Here is a 22414-nt window from a genome sequence, read left to right as displayed (position 1 = left end):
CATAGAGATTGTAATCCTCCTCTGTACCAATGAATGCCAAAAACAGGAAAAATAAACATTTTTGATGTCACAATGGGAACAGGAATCCAACAACAACAACGAAATAAAAAAAACACCTCCAACGTAGGAATTCCAATATTTAATGTTTTTTTTGGTCAGGAAACCATAAGTGAGTTATAACTGAACACAGCATTGGTCTGAATTCGCCTACAGACTTTTGAAAATGCAATAAATGGGCATGTAAGAGTGTCTGCATCAACCTGTGTGTCCGCTGCACATCGCTCCCCAAGAGACAACCCTTACAAAGATCAACAGGAAACAAATTAAAAGCAACAACTTCAGTACACACAAATAAATATAAACAAATAAAAGTGAAGGCTCAATGGTGAACACATTGGAAGCAACGAAAGAAAAAAAGAAGAAAGAAATCAAGCCACTCAGATTTTGAGTTCATGCTCAGACTGTGGTTAAAATAATGAGAACATGGGGTGGACGGCTCATCAGGATATTTATCAATCCTGATCATCTTTCCATCAATACAGCACTGATCATCAATCTGTCAGACATTGAGTGCAAGTGTAAAGTGATGACTTCACTTCATTTAATCAATGGCTTTATAAGTGGTTAGTAAATCATTTACCTATGCTTTACAGGTCAGTTATAAGCCATTAATGAATAAGACAAACATCTGGGTTAACAGGTTGTGGAAAATCCTCTTCCACTGTTTGTCTTTTTAGCTCTTAATTCACAAGGGAGACTGGAGCACTGTACAGCCTTTAATTAATCAATAACATTTATCCGTCACTGACTGACCTTTGCAGATGGCTTATTACAAATTGAGAAATGTCTTATCCTTTATTAATGACTTCCAAACATTAGAACTGCAGACTTGGTGGCTTGGAGCAGTCTCCCTATTGAATGTGAGTGCTAGTGTCGTGCTGGAGGACGATTATCCACAACTGGTCAGACCAAAGGTTGTTATTAATGGCTTATAACTGATCTATAACGACTTAGTAAATGATTTTAGTGACCATTAATAAAGCCATTACAAACTTAGAAATGGTGCCTTATCAGAAAGTGGCACCTATCTTAAAAACAAAATACAAACAGCTTCTTTCAAACCCCTTGGTGCACAATTTTAATGTGATTATAGCATTTTAAATTGTTATTGTGTGTAGTATCAAACAAGTTCTACGGAAATTGAATCTGAGTGTTGCTTTCTATTCCTGGGTCACAACCATGGTGGCATGCATTGCTGTATTTTTGTGATACTACCACCAGGTGGCACCAAACTAAATTTTAAAATTCAATACATTAGGTTGAAGCAGCGAGAGACTCCTCTGTCCAGAGAGAACTGGACCATGGAACTGAAATCAGCCTCGATCTTGCAGAACTTTGCGCACTTTGCAAAAAGAAAAACGGATTGGGTATAATAGCTACAAGCTACGGTAAATATTTCACTAAAAATGAACTAGAGGTCAGTCCTTTCTCTCTTCTCAAATTGTCAAACTATTTTAAGAGCTAAAAGTGAACAAATACAGAGGTGTGAATTGTGACGCGTCTACACCTCGACCAACGTTAGAGAGTGACTGAACACCCGCTGAATATCTTGCTTTTGTTGATTTCCAGTAGTTAATCGGCTCAGCTCGCTACAGTGATTATACAGATGTACTCCTAGCTTTCTGTTGTGAAGCATCACAGACCGGTTTCACATCACAGGGCTTCAGGGTTTGTACTTCAATGGGTTTTCATTCACAGTTTACATCATTTCCAGCCACCGTGCTCTTGCAGCCGCGGGAAAAAAAAAAACAAACATTTTTAGGTTATGAGGTTGACGTATAGTCTGTTGCAAATCACCAATAAAACTAATGGCTTGGCCTTTATGAAACATTGTGATTCTGTCCAAAAAGTTCAATATTTACTCTACATTACTTTGCATGGCTTCATTATAATATTCAAAGCAGTAAACGATTGATCCCTTCATCCAAGGCTCAGTGTTAGGAATGCACTTCTGAAAACAACAAACATTGAAACTTAAAAATCTCACTGTGTTTTCATTCAAAATATGAAATAATTTTCCTATTGATACAAGAACCACAAAAAAAGTGTTTCAGGATATGAGCTTTACATCACTGCTGTCTGCTTTTCCAAGAACCTACAAGTTCAAAATCAACTTGCAGAGACCTAAAGCAAGGAACACTCACACACGCTCATGGTGTGTCGAAGTACGTTCCAATGCTCGGGAATTCACAGTCTTCTGATTTTGTCTACAAGCTGTGTTTTCAGACATTAATACTCAGAGGAAAACAACCAAACATGGACAGCAGGGAGACATTCATATGAATTTGCTTGTCTCTTGTATTAAAATGCTGCAGGAAATTGTAAATCCTCAGATACTGAAGCATCCTTGAACACACCACAACAGAGAGAGTATTAAAACTGTGTTGGCTTTCAAGTGTATTCACATGCAATAACATGTTGACAGTAACAGATTTGTGACTTGTAAACAGGTACAAAACATGTTTTAAATAGCTGTTTTGAGGTTAACAATATTATTTTTGAACCAAGAAGGACATGATTTTCTAAATACTGTGAAAGATAAATACGACAAACCTGTTGCAGCAATTTGGGAACAGGAACAGCTCCTAAATGGTTTTTCTACCCCAGGTGTGAGCAGTAACTTTTAGATTTCCAATAATGAACTGGTCTTACATTTGCATAAATAAATAATACAATTTTGCCACTGGTCACCACTGGTTTCATTATTAATTTTCACCGTTGTGAATATGGACATTATATAATGATAATGTCATATGACATGATATGATAACAACTCAAACAAACTGGATTAACTGTCCATTCGACAGGGAGGCAAAGAGCTGGTACAGTAGGATTTACAGAATTTGGTCTGGACAAGGTTAACCATTCACCCAGTGGAGAGAAAAGGTGACCAGTACCCCCCCATCAGGTCACTGTGATTATGTGTGTGAGGGAAGATGAGAAAAGGCAGTAAGAAGAGAACAGCTGCTTTAACTTTACGTGGACGGCAGTTCAGAGTGTGTGCAAACTAAATGTGCTGATCAGTTAGTGGACTTTCCTTTTCCTTGAGCGGTATCGTCTCCTCCTCTGCTTGTACAGGTGTCGGAAATTGATGAAGAGACCTGGAGAGGAGAGGGAACCTTTGTTATTATTCAGTTGATAGGTTTGTTGTAATGTGTGTCTCACTGGGTGGCTGCAGGATGTTTTTTCGTCTCTGCAGACTAAACCAAAAAGTCCTGTTTCTTCAGCGCTGCATACATTTCTCCAAGAGTGCTGCATTTCCAGAGAGATATTTACCCAGGACAATTCAAATCCAATTATATCACTGTTACCACAAAACATATGATTTGACCAAATAAAAACCGATTAGTATAGCTGAAATGATTAGTTGATTAATTGATTAGTTAATCAACACAAAAAATGATCAGCAGCTATTGTGATAATCAATTAATTATTTCCGTTATTTTCAAGAAGAAAGAGTGAAAAAACAAATGGTTTCTTCAATGAAAACTATAACCCAGAATATCCAATCACTGCCTTTTTCTAACTGATTTAATATGTAACATCTGAAAAAGAAAAACTATGACAAATTTTCTCAGTGAATGGAAAATTAATGATCATGTGAAAGTCGGTTAAATGGACAAATAAACTGATTCATTTTTTATGCAAAGTCTCTGACTGGAACGACAGCATCCATCACTGCACAAAATGTGTCTAGTCATTTTCCCACTTGACCTGTTGCACTACCAAGTAGCATTGTGCATTTCAGTTAGTTTTAGTTGGATATCTTTAATGGGACATGGACAGTGAATCAGATTGGATGGTGGTATGTCAGTGGATGTCTTACCTAGAAACATGAGGACCAGGTAGAGCTGCAGACTGTAGGAGAAGCTCAAAGAGTGTCCCAGCACTGCAGGGAGGGGGAAGCTGAACAGACGGGTCTCATCAAAGATGGGCAGGGACTGGATCACAGCCACCGCTGTGAATATGTAAAGAACGACACACTGTACTGTCAGCAACAACTAACAATGACTGCCGCCAACATTCAATTACGCCTCCATTTCATCAGTAGACATAACCTAGTCACTAACCCTCAGCTATAACCCCCAGCGGGTACAGAGGGATCCACAGGCTGTATCTGAGCCACGTTAACAGCTTCCAGTCTGTGCCGATGCAGGCCAGCATGTAGAAAGGGTACCTGGTGTACGAGACGGAAGGTCTGATGTCACAGCAGGCAACAAAATACGTTCACCAGAGAGAAGAGAAAGGTGATCTGAGCTGACCTGAAGATCTCAATGGTGCTCCAGAGGTAGAAGACGAAAAAGACGACAGGTTTGTTCTGCATCTCCTCCAGGCTGCCGAAGATGACGAACAGAATGACGTTCCTCCCCGTAACCTGCGGCATCACAAGGAAGAAGACAGGGATTTTTCTTAGATTAACCTCTCTGTGAAAAAACTATGTCGAAGCTTCCTACTCTACTGTGGGAAAAAGAATAGTTTGCCGTACCCTGTGATATGTTAGAGATTAAGCACGTAATTATATGTTTTTGTCATATTTGACACTTTCATTTATAATCAATTATACAATTAGTAGTTTTATGGATTATGAGTATATCTGTTAAAGATACATGATAATTTGACTGTCAGCACAAACTGTTGTTAACCTGCCATCCTCTGTCCATTGATAAAACTATGACGCTGTCCGTGGTGCTGAAGTAACAGACGGATTTATACAAAGTCTTCATTTGATATTAAAGCAAATATCAATTGCTCTTGAGCCATTTTAAGAGACATACGTATTGTAACAATGTGCAGAACGGCCTCGGTTTCCTGAAGTAGTGAAGTAGCCATTGTTAGAGTTAAATATTGCTTAGTGGTCTTTGATTTCCACTACTACAGCAACGTGTTGGAATGTATATAGGGGCCGTAGCCGCCACTTCAAACGCCGCTGCTTAAAGTCCCTATTTTCAGATCTAGCAAAGCTGTTGCTCACCACCACCATCTCTCTCTGTCACACAGTGACTGGAAGACTGAACACTATTAGTTTGGGCATATTATAAATGCACATGACCTGCTATGAAACTCTGACGCTGGATTATGAATGTACACCCCATTATCACTAACTAAATTTCTCCATGTCCACATATCATTTAGACTATATACTACTGTAGGTCCCAATTAAGCCAAATCTTAATACTACACCACAGTAGCGTTTTAGACGACAGTCGAGGCAGGTGGCTGCCCACCCTGAATCCAGTCCTGCTCGAGGTTTCTGCCTCTTAAAAGGAAGTTTTTCCTTGCCACTGTTGCCTAGCGCTTGCTCTTGGTGGGAATTGTTGGGTCTCCGTAAATAATATTGTAAAGAGAAGGTCTAGACCTGCTCTATTTGGAAAGTGCCTTGAGATAACTTATGTTGTGAATTGGCGCTATACAAATAAAAATTGACTAGACAATAGACGACAGTGTTGTTCCAACTTTGTGGCAACATTTTTGATGAAGGTCCTTTCCTGTTTCAAATACATGAGCATAACCAGCTCTGTAAAGAAATAGTTCCCCCAGTTTAGTGTGGACGTACCTGAGTCCTTAACCTCAACCCCATCCATCACCCTCTGGATGAACCGGGACACTAACCAGGCCTTATCGCCTAATGACAGCAAATCCCTGCAGCCAGGCTACAAAATCTGGTGGAAACCCCGAAACTTGAAGAGTGGAGGCTGTTACAGCAGCAGCAACTGGATGCTGTCTTAATTATAGTGGATATATTTTTTTTTCATACTTTTACACTTTGCAATAAACATACTTTGTATTTTTTGATGACCTCTGTGTTATGCTGTTGCTTCAGTTTTCATCTTCATGGTTGAAGATGAAGAAGGTTGTAATAAAAATGAGAAGCGACCGTCTCCCCTGTCTTACCTGTATCATAGCAGGAAAAAATCCAGTCTTCACCAGACCCAACAAGGGATTAATGACCTCGAGCATGGCCATCATCTGACAGAAATACATCATATCAGCTGTGGTGTGGAAGGTATCGTAGAATGAGTCTAATGAGGGCAAGAGAGAGAAACAAACAGCACATTGCATGAGCCACTATCCATAATCCTCATCATTTGCAAAACAAATCCCGGCTCTGTACAGTCGTGTTCCTGTTTCTATTCAAATGAGCTGATCTGTGAATAGCTCCTCACAAACAAAAAACACAGACCCTTGTCTCTCCTGTTTGTTTTATGTTATTGCACAGTGGTGCTAATTGTGTTTGCATCTTTTCTGTTTTTGTGTTCCATTAACACTCACGCAAAAACTGTCATCCAGTAATTAATTTTTTTTCTGTCCATAAAATTCAAAAGCTATTTAAAAGTACAATTGCTTTTATTTTAATCCCTGTTTTTATCTTTATTTAGTCCATCCCTCTACAGTCTGCCAATTCTGCTTCTACTCAACTGTTTCACATTGAGTGTTCTCGTTTTCTCTTTTACCTAGATCTATGTGATGTATTGAATAAAGCACAAGAACAATGTAACCGACAACAGGGTGACTAAATATAAACTGTGATGGATTACCTGTTTCATGTCTCTGCAAGCTGATTTTTATGGCACACTGAAATTAACTGACTGGAAGGTAGGAAGTCAATCCTAAAATGCACATTATGTTTTTGTAGGAAAGGCTAAAACACACAAAACCACACTTATGATCTTTAAAAAAAAATAGTTCTAAATGAGATTCAAAACGGGGAGATTATTAGGGATCTCATCTGCACAGTTGGGCATCTATTCTCTCAGTTATTACACTGTAGTCATGTTAATTGTTGAGATCGGGAAACATGGAGACGTCATCAAAAAGTCAGATAGGGCAAGAAACGCCAGCAGTCACAAACCCGCAGGATGGCCAAACGAATGTGTACAGTAAAGTGTTCATTGTAAAAATCAGTAAACGTCTTGTAAAAACTTCACCTTAGTTGTGCACACAGTTTTCTTGTGCAATGAGGGTTTACTACTGACATTTGAGATGGACTCACTTTACATTTTACGTCCTAATAAAAAGTGGTTTAGATAATCTGGCTATTCTGTTGGTTTGTTTACAATCCACATAGACTGGTGCGTTTCTTGATCCTTCGAGTTTGATATGCTCAAAGATCTCAGCAACGAACTTGTTGAGTATGATGCTATCAAGCCTGAAAGAAACTATCCTTTCAACTCCACAGAATTTTATGCAGTCTTACTTTTTTTGTTTGTTTTCACAGCTCCAGCACAAACAAAAATCTTCATCAAATGTCTCCAGTTTGTGCAACAGAATCTAAAAATCTGCATGTAACCAAATGACTGCAACTTCGACAAGCAGGGGGCTACCTTGTGGAATCAGGGATCGCACAAACTTTTTTACTTTTCAAACTTAGCTTCACTTCATAAACTGACTGCATTTTCTTTTTTTTTCTTTTTTTGTTTTTACAAACCTTGACCAAGAATGAAGAGTCGAACAGTCATGTTGACAAAGACCCAGGAGAATCCCAGGAACTGCACAAGGTTGTACATAAACAAGTAGCCTTTCTTCAAACCGAGGTAGGCTGAGGAAACAGAAGACAATAACTACAATCAACTAATGCTAATAACACAACTGCTACATTCCTCCTGGAGGATAGACGATGTGAATTCATCTAATTAGAAAACTAGAAACATCTTCTGTATGATGAAGAACTCAGTGTGACTCACGGTCTTTACGAACTCTCGATTCCACACTGATCCTGTTTATCTTCTCCTCCTCCTGAAAGAAATCACACTATCAAATCTCACTTTGCAATGACCAAACATTTTACATAAAGAACAGACGGCTTCAATTGCTTTAATTACTCTGAACTGATGAGTGACTGAATGAATTTTGATCTGTCATATCCCTCATTTGTTCTAAGGCACTGAATTCATTTTGTTTGGTGCTTCAAATTAAACATAATGAGTTGGAAGAAGACTTTACTCTTTTATAGGGGAACCATTTAAAAAACAAAAACAAGATTCTAAATTCATAAATGTGATTTTCAAGTTCCTACTTTAGCCTGAAGCTCCATCTCGGCATCGGACTCGTCCAGCCAGCGGTCGAAGTCAGGAGCCAGAAACAGAGGCTTCTTCTCCTGCAGCGTCAGCCGGTCCCACCAGTGCTCCTCCTGCTTCTTGATCTTGATGTCAACCTGACGCTGGGTGGACTTGTGGTTGATCTGGAGTCCGCCATGATGGACACACACACACACACACACACACACACACACACACACACACACACACACACACACACACACACAGTGTTAGGAAATCGTATAAGGTTTCTTTACGGAAAAAAACATGAGGCAGAGAAATAATGTGACTAGGTGTGGTGTGAAAACAGTTTGTTGTTGTGTATCCCTCAAAGAGACTGTGACTCATGCTGTAAGTACATTATATCGGACAGTAACCTCGGATGGTGAAAAGACACACAACTTTGTGACATGTATTTCAAATGACCATCATCAGACATCACAGGTCTTATCTTAAGTCATTCTGCCAAGCCCTAAATATGGCAAACTTCATCTACATCCCTTTTAGTTGAGGGGTGCAATAAAAACCTGCTGCATTGTCTCCCAAACAAATTCCCTGATAGTAAAGTGGCTGAAAGTCCCAGGCCGTAGTATACCAGCTAATCAAGCTGCACTTCAGCTGGGAGGCGTTTTTCAATCAGTATTCACCTTGACTTGACTGCAGCCACTTCTAGCTGGTACTCCCACTAAATCAGCGCCACGACGCATTATCATGCAGTCACTCCACTTATGATAAAACTGGATTTTTCATCTGAGCAGCAAGATAAAAACATGAAGTGTGCTACTGTACAAAAAACTTATTGGTAGATTATGATAAAAGCGAGACAGGAATCTGGTAGGTTTTTATTTTTGGTTAAATGCCATTATTTTTGTTTTAGATATTCATTTATTCAAGTTATCCTAAAGTAGAGTTTGAGGTTGGTGACTGACCACACTGAAATTTACACCAAACATACAAATAACACCGCTGCAATTTGTCTTTGAAAGATAACACAGTAAGAGATAATAGTGTACGACTACAAGTACGCCAAATAGTTAATATCAGACACTCTAGGAAAATAAACTCAATCAATAATTGGCCCTCTGTACAGGCTATGTTTTCACCTGTGTCTTTTTTTTGGCTTGTTTGTCAGCAGGATTACACAAAAAAAGTGCCAAACCAATTTGTACCAACCAATTTGTTTTCCTTAACACTCTGACAGACCCGAAAGGCCTGTGTAGGATTGTTTGGCTTTGGAGGAGGTCTGGGCTCTACTGAGTGCCATTCTAGTTCTGATTTTGTTCCAAAAATGTAAATCATATTACAATTGGGAAAAAACAGTGCATTTCAATATAACAATCAATAGATGAATAAAAGATCAATACCTCAGATCTGACAGGTCGCAGGAACTCCAAACTGAACTCATATTCATTATCTCCTTTAGCTCCATGGCCCTGTGCTGTGGAACAATATTAAGATTACAGTTTTATATTATAATAATATTAGACTTTACATGTATGTTGTGCTGTCATAACAGATCCCAAAAACAATGTGAAAGTTCTTGGGAATATCTTTGAAACTTAAGTACGAACTACTACTTAAATACGAACCTCTGAACTGAAGTGTGTTGTTTTCTAGCAGGCTGATGTCAAGGTTCTGAAAAACACAAAGATATCGTCACAACCCACCTGACACTGGCGCGCACGATGCACATACTATGAGGTGGAAATTAAAGGGTAAGTCAGGTGATATTCTATATTTTTCTTATTCTTGACAAATTCCACAAAAAGATTAAAAACACCAACGTGTTAGTTTTTGCTGCATTATACTGAGAGAACATTCTTATATGTAGTCTATCCTCACTGATATAAAAGGGCCCAATATGTGTAATATGACAAGTGTTCTTCTGTCAGCCTGTTTCAGTTATCTAGCTCCTAAGGGACTAAATAAGATCCACAACTCCAGTAAAAGTCATGCATCTTTTATAAGACATCCATCTAACAGATGCAGGATGAGGATGGAGAAGTCTGAACCTGCAAATGTAGAGGAGGAGAAGAACCTGTGTTTCATGTTACTGATCAAACACTTGCACAATAATAAAGAGGTAAGTGACAGACTCGGGGCTGAGGCAAAGACAAAACCCACCCAAAAGTCAAATCATTCTTAATAAATATTTTTATTGGACGACATAAATAATTAACACCTAAATGCATCCTGTACAGAGCTGGGCTTGGTAACTTTAATGAGAGTGCAGCAACAAAAGAAGGCAGTCAAATTAAAGTTATCACTCACAGCTGTTATTTTCAAGTAATTAAGAAATCAATGAGGGAGGTAGTGTTGTTTAGTATTGTTAATTTGAACAACAAACTTCTTTACGATATTTAAAAAACGTTACCGATAGTTATATGAGCCCGAGCCCCAATACACGGTTAACAGCACCACCTTAAATTGTGGTATTTATGTCGCCAAAACAAATATATACGTTTCTGAACAAGGAACAAATGCACATTCATTTATTTTCTTTTGGCCTTCACAAAGCAACATTTGGGGTTAGTTTAGCCACCTTAAGCTGTAGCTACATCATCACTTAGCTAACAGTTAGGCTAACAGTATCTGCTGTACATCACAGCGGAGAACACATTACCAAACGTTGCGTCCACAACATTTAGAAAATGAAAATAAGAGTAATTTAAAAACATTATCTGAGCCGTAAACAGACAAGTCGGTGTAAGTTAGGGCTGAAAACAGCCGGCTGGATGTTGTGGACTGTCCTACCTTGGCATCGCTCAGTTCCACCCGGAGATAAATCTCTCCGTGACGCTGAGCCCAGTAAACATGAGGAGTCAGGATCTGCATTGTCACTCCGTGTTTTCTGATATCAACATGCCAAAATACTGGGGAAGTTTACTCAAACTGGTGAAATGAGGTCCTCATTTGACGCTCTGCCAACCCTTACACACACACACACACAACAGAGTGGATGTCGGACTAGATGATGGAACATACTTCCGGGAGGAGGTCGCTCACAGACTTCAAAATAAGAACCCTAAAATTAAAGTTTTTTCAAATTTTAAGTTATGATAACTGTGCTCAAGCCAGCTTGAAAGACTACACAGTGAAAGTACTTCAAAGTATTTTTGCATGCCATATAAGAAGTTTAAAGTACAAAAATATCATGCTTGTGAATGGAAGAAATAGTTTTTTATTATTATCCCGAATCAGATTTAGGCGAAAAGGCTTGTTTTTGGTCTTTGGAAGAGACTTTGATTTCGGATTGCTTAAAAAAACTACACAGTAAAAGTACTTCATTAAAATTAAATATTAGAAACGAAACCCCACGTCATCTTTTACTTTGAAATCCGGAAGTACTTCTTGGTGGGACGTGTAGTAGCTCTGGCCGACTATATTATACTATATACGAAACGAAATTTCATTTTGATTCGATTCCGGAAATAATTAATGTGAAAGTATACCGGTAACATCTGTCCAACACACGTGAGATCGTATTTAAAAGTCATTTCCAGCAGCTCCCCAGAGCTGTTTCACTGCAACTACCGTAAACATTTGATCGGTCGCGCACTGACCACGGAAACACGAATGACGGCGTAATGAACCCCGACAAATTAGAACTACCTCTACTTCCTTCACGTTTTGTGTATTTTTGTTTTCTGCCATTATGTTCAAAAACTATATATTGTCGATTAATCCATTATGTCTTTGGTCCTTAATGGACAAAATACTCTGCAGATCAATCGAGATTGAAAATATTTGTTCGTTGCAGCCCCAAGTTTCACCCCAAACCAAAACCAAAAATGAGCGAGTACCTCATGACAGGTTTTAAGGTGCGACCTCAGCAGGGGACTTGAACGCATCGGTGTGGAAAACTTCAACATTCTCAGTGGGATTTTCTCTGAGGAACGTTCATGTTCGCTCGGCTCGTTTTAACGGTGTTTTGGACAGGGGTTGGTCTCACGGATAGGTCTAGTCGTCCCGGTGAACAATGCTTAAGCCAAACACTTCAGTTTTCCCATTATGGATTATATTTTGTCGTAACTAGCTAACGTTAACATCTAACATCGGTAACGCCTCCTCGTCGCTTGTCTGCTCCAAAGTGCAACCGGCGTTAGGTTTTCTTGTTTATGTAAAAGTTCACTAGGTTAAAGGGTATTTTACCGGACGAGAAATCGGACTTCAGTTTTAGTCACGACTTCCACCGACTGTTACTTTCTGTCACACAGTGAGTCTTACATTAACGTTGCCGAAGGCTTTACGTGTGATTTCTATGAGCGTCGACATGAGTCAAAGAGGTGAAACGAGCGAAGGAGCCCCCGGAGCAGCAGCAGACCAGCAGAAGAAGAAGATGAAAACCATTTACATCGTTTACCTCATCGCTGCTCTGGATATAACATGGATGTTTTTGCAGTTTTCTGTTACCCCTGTAAGTATATCTGTTATGTCAGAACAGGAAGCCGATATTTCCGTGCCTCCCGTGAATGTGAAAGTTGCACCTAAATATCAGTTTCATTGTACTTCTTCCTTGTAATGAAGTATTTTCAGTTGCACTGTGGTATTGAATACTTTCACTGCTTACAGCGAAGATCGTGGGGGGCGAACATGTATGCAATCAGATAACCAGTCATGTAATACACACTTGCATCTAATAAATGCTGCAGAGACCATCTGTCATCCCTGATAACAACAACATTTTCCCATTGTGCGTTATTACCTTGGGACTAGAGCCCGGCCGGTGGCTGTGATTTCATGTGGCAGAAATGGAAATTACAAGACACGTGAAAGGTGAAACACACCTCTAGTTAGTGATTTCATGTGGCAGAAATGGAAATTACAAGACGCAATATATCACAATATTGCACTACATAGAGCATATATGGCTACTGTGTATGTTATGTAAAATAAAATACAAAAAAAAAAAAAAAAACAGCTCCTTAAAACTGTGTCCTCAAAGTTCACATTAAACTCTGGAGTCATGCATGATTCAAAAAAGTACAAAGGGAGATTAATTCCTGTGACCGCCTTCCTCAAATATGAAACTCACTGTCATTAAAGGTGAGCTGGTAACACCTGTACCACCTTCATGTCATGTAGCAGCCACAGTGATCATTCATTTTCTCAAAGAAAAGAGGATGGAATGAAATGAAAATATGAATATAAAAATATTGCTCAGATTTCAGTTTTTTAAATGTGTTATAAAGACTTTATTGACGAGCTTCACTCCAGATGCATGTGTTTACTTGCTGATTCAGTTATCCCTATGGGCATGACAGTGGATGTACTGTTGCGCTACACCACCATAAAAATCAGCTGATTCCTATAGCATACCCACTGTTATAAGTATATCAACATGCTACGTATGATTGTGTGTATTTTAATGTCAGTATTTTCATTATGTCTCTGTGTAGTATTTGGCAAAGAAACTTGGCTTCGACACTTTGTGGTTTGGTTATTTGCAAACCATGGTGGGCATCATTCAGCTGCTCGGGGGTCCTATGTTTGGAAGGTAAGTTCAATTCAATGTAGACAGTGTTGTTATATGCACAGTCGCAGACCTGCATGGAGATTGTTCCGTATGTGTTTCACAGGGCGACATTAGAGACCGACGCTATTTTTGTTTTGTGTGTTCTCTGGGTTTTGTTTTGTTAACAGGTTTGCAGATCTCTTCGGGGCACGAGTGGCTTTGTCTCTGGCCTGTGCTTCAACTATTGTTTTCTTTCTGCTATTGGCCATAGCAGACCATCCTGCCATGCTGTTCATCCACAAAATCCCCACAGTCTTCATGCATGTCCTGCCTGGTGAGCACCACTCATCTACAATCTTCCTCACTCATCATAATCCCTCCCCACTTTATTTCTTTGATAACTTTGTAGCTAAACCTTCTACAATAGTGCACATTACACCCAACCTTGAAATGTATAGAATAGTTAAAGGTTTCCCCCCACGTGCGCTGTTCTCCTGCTGTGACCTAAACTCTCTGATCAAATACCATTTCATCCTAATTCTATTTTTTATTTATTACCATGAAAGTAGAACGGCTTTCATTTGCTTTTTTTTTTTTTTTCTGTACCCCTCTCCTCTCTGCAGCGTCTCAGATGGTTGTTGCAGACCTTTCAGAACCTGAGAAACGCGCAGATGCTTTATCAAAACTAGGTCTGTGTTTTGGTGTCGGTATGATCGCCGGCTCCACGTTGGGCGGACATCTTAACACACGCTACGGGTGAGTGTCACTGTGTGTGTGTGTTGTGTGTTTGTGCTGCAGAGAGGAGAGGTTAACACGTTGGTACAAGCAGTGAGAGGCTGCTCGTGTTCCACAGATGGTTATGATAAGAAACAACCAATCGCTAAGTCTTTCTAAAAGCCAGTGATTCAAATTAACAGGAGCTTTACTTTTACTTTTGATTACACACTGGGCAGCTCTTTTATCCACATACGCACAAGTATCCAGGATTAGGAGTTAACATGTCGCAGTATTCTAGTTTATATCAAAATACTCCAGGTAGGATAACCAGATTTCTGAAACCAGGACATGACGTGTACATATGCAGCAGATACTCCAAAACTCTAATCATAACAAGGATATTAGTGAGCATGTGAATGCACTCGTGGATGAGTCACGTCTGCAACTGCAACAATGAAAAGTGAGAAAGCATTTGTTCCAGGACAACTACTAACGTTCACAGGTGGAAAATGACAGTATGTTCTTTTGAAAAGCAAAAGTATTAACAGATTTTACTACTCTATGTTTGTGGCTTGTTCTAAAGTGACCAAAATAAGTTGTGACTGCTTTAACTGAACATGGAAATGCAATAGAAACGACAATGATACATGTTGAAATGTTTATGTGTATGTTTTTGTAGTATTTTAACATTTACACCTAAAATGTCCAAAAATATTTGTCCACCTAACGCTGCTTTCACTTTGTATTTCCCAGGGAGGCATTTACCGCATGTTTTGGTGCTGTGGGGAGTACCTTCAGTTTACTGTTGGTATTAAAGTTTATCCCAAAAACTACTAAAGCTCAAACTCCAAGAGCCAACACAGAAAGTAAGACACACTTCCGTCCGCTTCGCCTAATGTGTCGTGCCGTTTGGGAATTTGTATAAAATGCTGATGTTCAGGCTTATGGCACACCGGCATTAGGAGGCAGGGGTGAGACAGTGTTTTGTATCATTGAGTTTCCAACTTAAGTCCAAATGAAACCACAAAATATACATTTCTTGAAGAGAAAATGTAGATGTCGTTGTGAATGAATCAGTCCTCCTTTAACTGAATTTTTCAAAACTCATTTTGAAAAATACTGCAGTACCCAGGAGCCTTTGCTGCTGTTGCCATGGAGAACGAGCCAGTTAGAGGTGTGAATCAGAGTGATGGCAAATTCAGAATGTTTTGTTGTTGAATTTGTGAACTCAACACAGCGCCATAGCTCCTGAATTCATCTAAAACTGACCCAGAATTTGACCAAAAATTCGTACCGGCAGTTTCGCAAAGGTGTTACCTTTAGCTCCGAGCGCACGTAACACAGTCTTAAGCTCGGTGATTGGATGTTTCTTGCTGAAATGTACCTTTGGAGCCGTACTTAACCTTTCCCTCATATATATCTGGCAGAATAAACCTGAAACCTTGTCAATACAGAGAGCGAGAGTTTGCAATAGTACAACCACTAACACTGTGTCAGCCACTGCCAGTTACAAATTAACATAAAAAACAATAAAAGAAACAAAAGAAACAAGCAACAGAGTATTTTCATATAGTTTAAAACAGATCTGGAGAGGAATTTATTTTCATTTTCAAGCAAAATTAGTGAAACAATGTAAATTATTCTCTGATTCCTTTCAAATGAGAGGATTCGCTGCTTTTCTTTGTCCTGTCATTGTAAACCAAATGTTATTGGTTATTTGGACTTTAGACTGGACAAAACAACATTTCAAGACGTTTCACAGGCTAAATAATTAATCGAGTAATTGGAAAAAGCAATCAGCTGATTGATCGTTATTGACGATAATTGCTATTTGCTGCCCTAATATTCTTTGTTGATGATTCATCACGGAGAGTTTAATGCCAATCGAGGCTGTAGATTAGATTAGATTAGATTAGAATAGTAGATTAGAATTCAGTTGTGTTTACTGCATCACATTCTGTTGGAATTCTCTGACGTCATAGTCACAGACAGAAGATAGAAAACTGCACATTTCGTGTCTGATTCAGAACCAGTGTCAGACTGCAGAAATCAACTGGAAAGATGGAGTCCTTCAAAAAAGTGACATTTGACGATGACGACAAGAATTCACAAAAGACTGGCCCCATGTCAGCCTATCATCATTATGTCTTATCGTCGATCCTTCCTGATGCTGAGCGGGAATACGCCCACATGCAGAAGAAAAATCAGACCCTTGAGAGGGAAAACACGGTCCTCAAGAAGAAAGTTGAGGCTCTGACGACTGATGCTGAACAGTTCAAGGCAGAACATCAAAGAATCCACCAGGTGATCAAAAACAGAGACCACCTGAGGAACCAGCTGATGCACCACAAGAATGAATTGTCAGTGTTGGGTAAGAAGATCAGGATTCAGAAAACGGACCTGAAAAGGGGCTGCAAGCAGAATGAGGACCTCAAGGAGGACCTTGAGTCAGTGAAGAATGAGCTGCAGTCATTAAAACAGGGTGCTGTCAAACAGAGGGCAGAGCAGCACAACCTGAAGGAGCAACTGGACCAGGCCATCAAAGAGAGAGATGGCCTGAGCGACAAGTGGCTGCGATGCCAAAATGAATGCTCAGAGCTGCGTGACAAAGTGACCGTCGTGCAGTCAAGCCTGACCTTGAAGGATGGCCAGTGCAAAGAGCATATGAAGCAAATCCATCTTCTCAAGCAGGACAGTCTGAAACTGGAGAAGGAGAGGGTCCTCATGGAAAGCGATTCAGAGGATCAGAAGCGGAAGCTCCGAAAGTGTGAGGAAAAGCTTCACACCCAGAAGGAGAAGCTCAAAGAAAGCAAAATTTGTCACATTGTCGAGGAACAGATGGGGAAAAAAATCGTAATCCTCCAGCAAAGACCTCAGATGTTCAGAAAACCTCCCCAAGACGTGCCTCTCCGAAAGATCGAGTCCTTACAGAAAGAGCTGATCACCCAGACCGAAGACCTGAGGAAAACACTGAAGCAGTGTGAGGAGCTGAAGCAAAACCTGACACAGGTGTCAGCGCAGCTTCATCAGTGCCAGGTGACGGTCAGAGGCCAAAAAGATAAGCTGAAGGCAGTGACAGCAGAGAGGAACATGTACAGAAGTGAGACTGAAAAACTGAGCAAAGAATTAGCAGACATCAAGAAGGTGCACCGCGCTGAAAAACTGCAGAAGAGAGTGGCCAAGAGGACAAAAAAGGTCGACCTGTCCTGTGGAGACAAATCAAGCCAGTCCAGCCCCTCACCCGTCCTCCGAAAGCTCTACCTGAAGACCGGAGACAAAATAAAACAGTCCCATCCCTCCACAGTATTAAGTGAGGTCCAACTGCAGTCCGATTTAAGGATTGTAGGAACAAAAATGTAATTGTGGACCTTACCAGCCTGCTATATTTACAAACTGTTATATAAATAAATTCATTTGACCTGATACTGATCTGATTCTTTGTGATTTCTGTCAGTGTAACATTGTAAATATGACAAGCATGGTATGAATTAAACAAAACAGACTTAAACCATTTACTATGAACCTTTTTGTAACATAATTTGTTAGATTTTAATTTGAAATGCTAAGAACACACAGCAGTACACCTGTGTGTGTTTATTAAAACCACTTTATTGTTCCCAGGGATTGAAAAAATGGGTTTAACTCATGATATAATTTTGCATGAGGTACACTTCTGCTTGTGCGCTGCTCAAACAAATTTATCTTGCTGTGGTTGTTTGATTGGACCTGCTGTTATCTGACAGGTATTGTTTGTGTAATTGTACATCAGTTTCAGTCTTTCCCTTTGAATCTGCTGCAGGTGAGAACAAAAGAAAGTCAATATTCAACGTGGGAGAGATCATAAGACTGACGAAGTTTCCAGGTGTGACTGCAACTTTTCTTGTGAAGATAGTCGCAGGCTTGCCGTCAGGTGAGAGTCTTTTTTTTTTTTTACTTTGTTTTCATTATTAGCTCCTCAGTTTTTCTGCAAAGCTGTTTAACTACAGTGAATGTAACAGTTTTCAGTGGATGTTGTTTAATTCATTACATACATTCATTTTTCTTCTGCGATTATTTTGAGGCAGCTTAAATAAAAAGGTAATGCAAGCACCAAAAATGCATGAAATAACTTTGAGATGTATCAGAGATCTGGTGAGGTAAAGCAAATTGATTTGGATTTAACATACATCCTTTTTTCAAATGCATCCATCTTTTATTTACAAAACAAATGACATACGCAAAGTCGGCTTGAAAAGTGTCAAGTAATCAGAAATGTTGGGGGGAAAAATGTGCAAAGTAAACAGAAGAATTGCTCTTCTTTTTCCAAAGGCATTTTTCAAGTGATGTTTTCGATCATCGCGCTGGACATCTTCAAGCTGCAACCTGAGCAGAATGGCTATCTGATGGCCTACTTTGGCATCGTCCAAATGGTACGTTTTGCTCAAAATGAAATCCAAGACATGTTGATTATAATTTCGGTGCTTTGTTACATGCAGCAGCTCAGGATGATATCAGACTGTAAAACTCTGGATGTTTGTTCAGGTTATTCAGGGAGGAGTGATCGGTCGACTTACGGCGAGATACTCCGAGAGCTCGCTGCTGCTTCTGTCCATCGGAGTTTCTTCTTTGGTGGGACTGGCTCAGGTAAACACAAAAAAAAACATTTTCCAGGATATCTAAAAACACCTTTATTTCAGCGTGATGAGAGAAATTTACTCAACTTTCTTATTTCCTTGTTTCTTATTTTACTGCGTTCCTTGTTTCTCATATCCACCTTTTTATTTCATTCCTACATTCTTCCTTCATTTAGTTTTTTCTTATTTCTTTCTGTTTATCGTCTTCACCATCTTAGTTAAGTGTGTTAGCATGCTAACATTTGCTAATTAGCAGTAAATGAGTTACAGCTGAGGCATTAGTTTTACAAATACTTGATCATAAGCCAAAGTTTTAGACAGACTGAAATTTTGTTTTGAAAGTGTTGCAAAGTTCATCCTCTGGGGATCATGCATGCCTGAACCAAATTCCATGGCAAACCATCAATCAGCTGTCAAAACATCTCACCTGAAGCCACAAATGTCAACCTGATGGTGGCGCTAGAAGAAAAGTCAGTTGTCAGGCTTCATCCTCTGGGAACCATGAATGTCTGCACAAATGTTCATGATAATCAGTCCAATGGTTGTGAGGTATTTAAGTCTGGACTACAGTGATGCTCTGCAGCACCAGGCTGAAGTGATTAGCATTTGTCATTTTTAGCAAACAAATTTTAATTAGAATTACTGTAATTACCCAATAATGAAAATAATCTAAGAAACTTTTATTTTGAAATGTCTCTCTTCCTGCAGGCCTACATGCAGAATGTGTTCCACTTCTGCCTCACCGTCATCCCCATGATGTTTTCTCTCAGTGTGTTTAATGTGATCACAGACAGCATGCTCACCAAGAGCGTACCGTCCTCGGACACAGGTGAGGTCACCCGGCACAGCACAGAACTGACGATGTTAATGGTGACATTAATAATCAAAAACAAAAACTTTCATTTTGCAAAGCAGCATTTTAATCACTCATTGTGTGACAGCATCTGATTACAGCTGAAGGAGGGAAAAATACACACAACACACAATTTAAATCACACAAACACGGCCAAAACAACATTTTTTAAAATAACATTTCAAAATGCAAATAACTACGTTATTTTAATCCAGTAATTTATCAAACCCACTCTGCTCTCATACACAGGCACAATGCTGGGGCTGTGTTCATCTGTTCAGTCTCTGCTTCGCACGGTTGGCCCGACTGCTGGCGGCTTCCTGTATGTGAACTATGGCGTTTCCTCTTTAGGCCTAATCCAGTTTGTTGTGAATATTGTTGTGTTTGTTTATCTGCTGCTGCGTCGGCCAAAGAAGTTGGCCGAGCAGAAGGAATGAAATCACTTAGTTTTTTGAAAAGCTCCAAATTGTCCAAAGCCTAACAGAGGAAATCAGTATTTGATTTTAGGAACAATTATTTCTACAATTGCACATACTCAGAGCACTGTGCCGCAGTCGTTTACATGGCGCGATAAGGCCAACAGTTTAGCATTTTCACTGTGTTTCTGAGGCAGAAACAAACCACTAGATGGCAGCAAAGCCCTCATTTCACCTGAGGAGAGTTTTATTTTCCAGGGTTGATCATTCTCACTCACAATAGAGATACAGATTCCAGTCATTTTGTTGATACATAGATTTTATTATACATCATAAAAAGTATCAATTAATGGACCAATTAATCATTTTTAATTGAATATAATTATATATCAGAACAATTTTCAATTTTTATTGAAAGTTTATTTTTTCATGTGTCATTGTTTTTCATTAAACCTTTAAAGATGATTTTATTTTTGTACGTTAATTCATTTAAAGGCAGTAATGTATTCCTTACTTTCTTTTGCATTGAATAGGAGCAGAGAGTCACTTTGTCTTAAAGAATGATGAAACTACAAGTGTTTAATCATATGAAGTCCAAGCTAGAAAGCATACACTGTCCCAGTCTGTAGAGACAACACGACCAGCGCCACTGGTGGAAAGTAACTTAGTACATTTACTCAAATACTGGTGCTTAAGTGCAGTTTAAAGGTACTTCCACTTCACGTTGCTACTCTGTATTTCTGCTCTATATATTTCAGGGAGAAATAGTACGTTTTTACTGTACTACATTTATCTGACACATACTAGTTACTTTTCAGCAAAATGAGATGAGATTCAGGGTGAAGAGCTTATAAAATACAACACATTGTTAAAGATTAAACCAGTGTTTCCAACATTTATGGCTTGTGAGCACTGACAGTAAATCAGTGCCTAGTTTGGCTCTTGTTTGTTGTCAGCATTTCCACCAAAGAGAGATTTCACCTTTACACTTCTCAGGTGATTTAAATAATTGTTCCAGGCACAAAGAGGGAAAAATATTCAATATGTCACAAAAAGCAAAGATAAGAGAAAAATACAAAAACTGAATAGAAATCTATGTATCCGAACTTTGTATTTTCTTATGTCCTCACCCATTAATCATCCCATGACCCCTCAGATTTAACCTCTGACCTTTGGATTAGGTTGGGAACCTAACTTCCTTACTTAACCACCTACAATAATGTTCATAAACTAGTTAAAACAAGCTCCACCTCGACCAGCTACAACAGTGAAACGCTGATTATGATTATATTATTATTATAATTGATGAATTACGATCTAGTAATAGATCTAATAACCATTTTTTTGCAGAACGAGAACTTTTACTTTTGAATCTTGAAGTAAATTTTGCAAAGAACACTTTTGTAGTTAAATAGGAATTTAAATGAACAACTCTTACTTGTAATGGAGTATTTTTAGATTGTTTTATTGGTATTTTTACTTTACGAATCTAAATACTTCTTCAACCACTGGTCAGTGCTCACAGTCGACAACCCCAATATGTACGGGCAAATAATAAATAAATTGTGCAGAAAAACAAGTGACATTGTGTGAGGAGGATAAACAAATCCTTTAGTGTTTATCACAGTCTTAGTCGTTCTCCCTCATATTTATTTACAGTTTTCTGCTTCCTCGGTTGCCAGACCACAGCATGTCGAAGTGATGTCACAAAATCTGGAGCAGGTGTTTTATTGTTTCCACAAAATACTAATAATGTTTTTGCAATATTACATCCAGCAATCCCAGATAAATATGATCTTATTTTAGCAGCAGGGGGTCAGCAGTGTTTAATTGCTATTACTGACCAGGCTACACCTTCAACAGATGTCACTGGTGCGGTTTCTTTGGCACTTCGTTGGGCCAAATATCTGATGCAAGTGGCTGCACACACGGGCTACAACTCATAGAATATTTTTTTCATTCATGTTGTTAAAATACAGGTATTGCTAACAAAATTAAAATAATTTCCCTCTAATATAACTATTAGGAATTAGCAGCCTTGGCTAAAATTGCACACCACTGGCCATAAGCAGACAGATTCCAAAATCCTGTCAAACAGACAAAAAGATCAATGCGATGATTGATCTTACACGTGACGAGTAAAAAAACGTGTCTAAGGACAGTGGTTCAGGGAAAAGTCAAAAACATTTCTACGCAGCTTTTAAATATTGATTTCATTCCAAAATCCTAAAAGTAAAAGTAAAAGTAAAAGCGAGCGTATTGGC

At 39.1% G+C, this 22414-nt stretch overlaps 2 protein-coding genes across 4 annotated transcripts; one reads left to right on the top strand and one right to left on the bottom strand.

Moving 5' to 3' along the window:
* Nucleotides 1–2340: 2340 nt before the first annotated feature.
* LOC111223732 (very-long-chain (3R)-3-hydroxyacyl-CoA dehydratase-like) lies at nucleotides 2341–11968 on the bottom strand. 3 transcript variants are annotated; one of them, XM_022747995.1, is made up of 12 exons: nucleotides 11900–11934; nucleotides 10851–11026; nucleotides 9686–9731; nucleotides 9461–9534; nucleotides 8075–8239; nucleotides 7743–7794; nucleotides 7487–7597; nucleotides 5953–6080; nucleotides 4323–4435; nucleotides 4131–4237; nucleotides 3887–4018; nucleotides 2341–3161 (listed from the first exon to the last, which is right to left on the bottom strand). In XM_022747995.1, the coding sequence occupies exons 2-12, from the start codon at nucleotides 10929–10931 to the stop codon at nucleotides 3085–3087; spliced, it is 1086 nt and encodes a 361-aa protein (XP_022603716.1). In that variant the 5' UTR covers nucleotides 10932–11026; nucleotides 11900–11934; the 3' UTR covers nucleotides 2341–3084. The 3 variants fall into 3 exon arrangements, with proteins under 3 accessions (XP_022603716.1, XP_022603724.1, XP_022603707.1); XM_022748003.1 differs by lacking the exon at nucleotides 10851–11026 and having other exon boundaries at nucleotides 11900–11968; XM_022747986.1 differs by lacking the exon at nucleotides 11900–11934 and having other exon boundaries at nucleotides 10851–11262.
* Nucleotides 11969–12345: 377 nt separating this feature from the next.
* slc22a18 (solute carrier family 22 member 18) lies at nucleotides 12346–20578 on the top strand. The gene is made up of 10 exons (XM_022747973.1): nucleotides 12346–12513; nucleotides 13496–13593; nucleotides 13740–13885; nucleotides 14175–14307; nucleotides 15022–15134; nucleotides 18068–18178; nucleotides 18577–18677; nucleotides 18790–18891; nucleotides 19590–19710; nucleotides 19984–20578. Exons 1-10 carry the CDS (start codon nucleotides 12358–12360, stop codon nucleotides 20169–20171), a joined length of 1269 nt encoding a protein of 422 aa, XP_022603694.1. The 5' UTR covers nucleotides 12346–12357; the 3' UTR covers nucleotides 20172–20578.
* The last annotated feature ends 1836 nt before the right edge of the window (nucleotides 20579–22414 follow it).

This window comes from Seriola dumerili, unplaced genomic scaffold (assembly GCF_002260705.1).
Source record: "Seriola dumerili isolate Sdu_G_001 unplaced genomic scaffold, Sdu_1.0 BDQW01000011.1, whole genome shotgun sequence".
Taxonomy (NCBI): Eukaryota; Metazoa; Chordata; class Actinopteri; order Carangiformes; family Carangidae; genus Seriola; species Seriola dumerili.
This window is presented reverse-complemented; position numbering and strand designations above follow the sequence as displayed.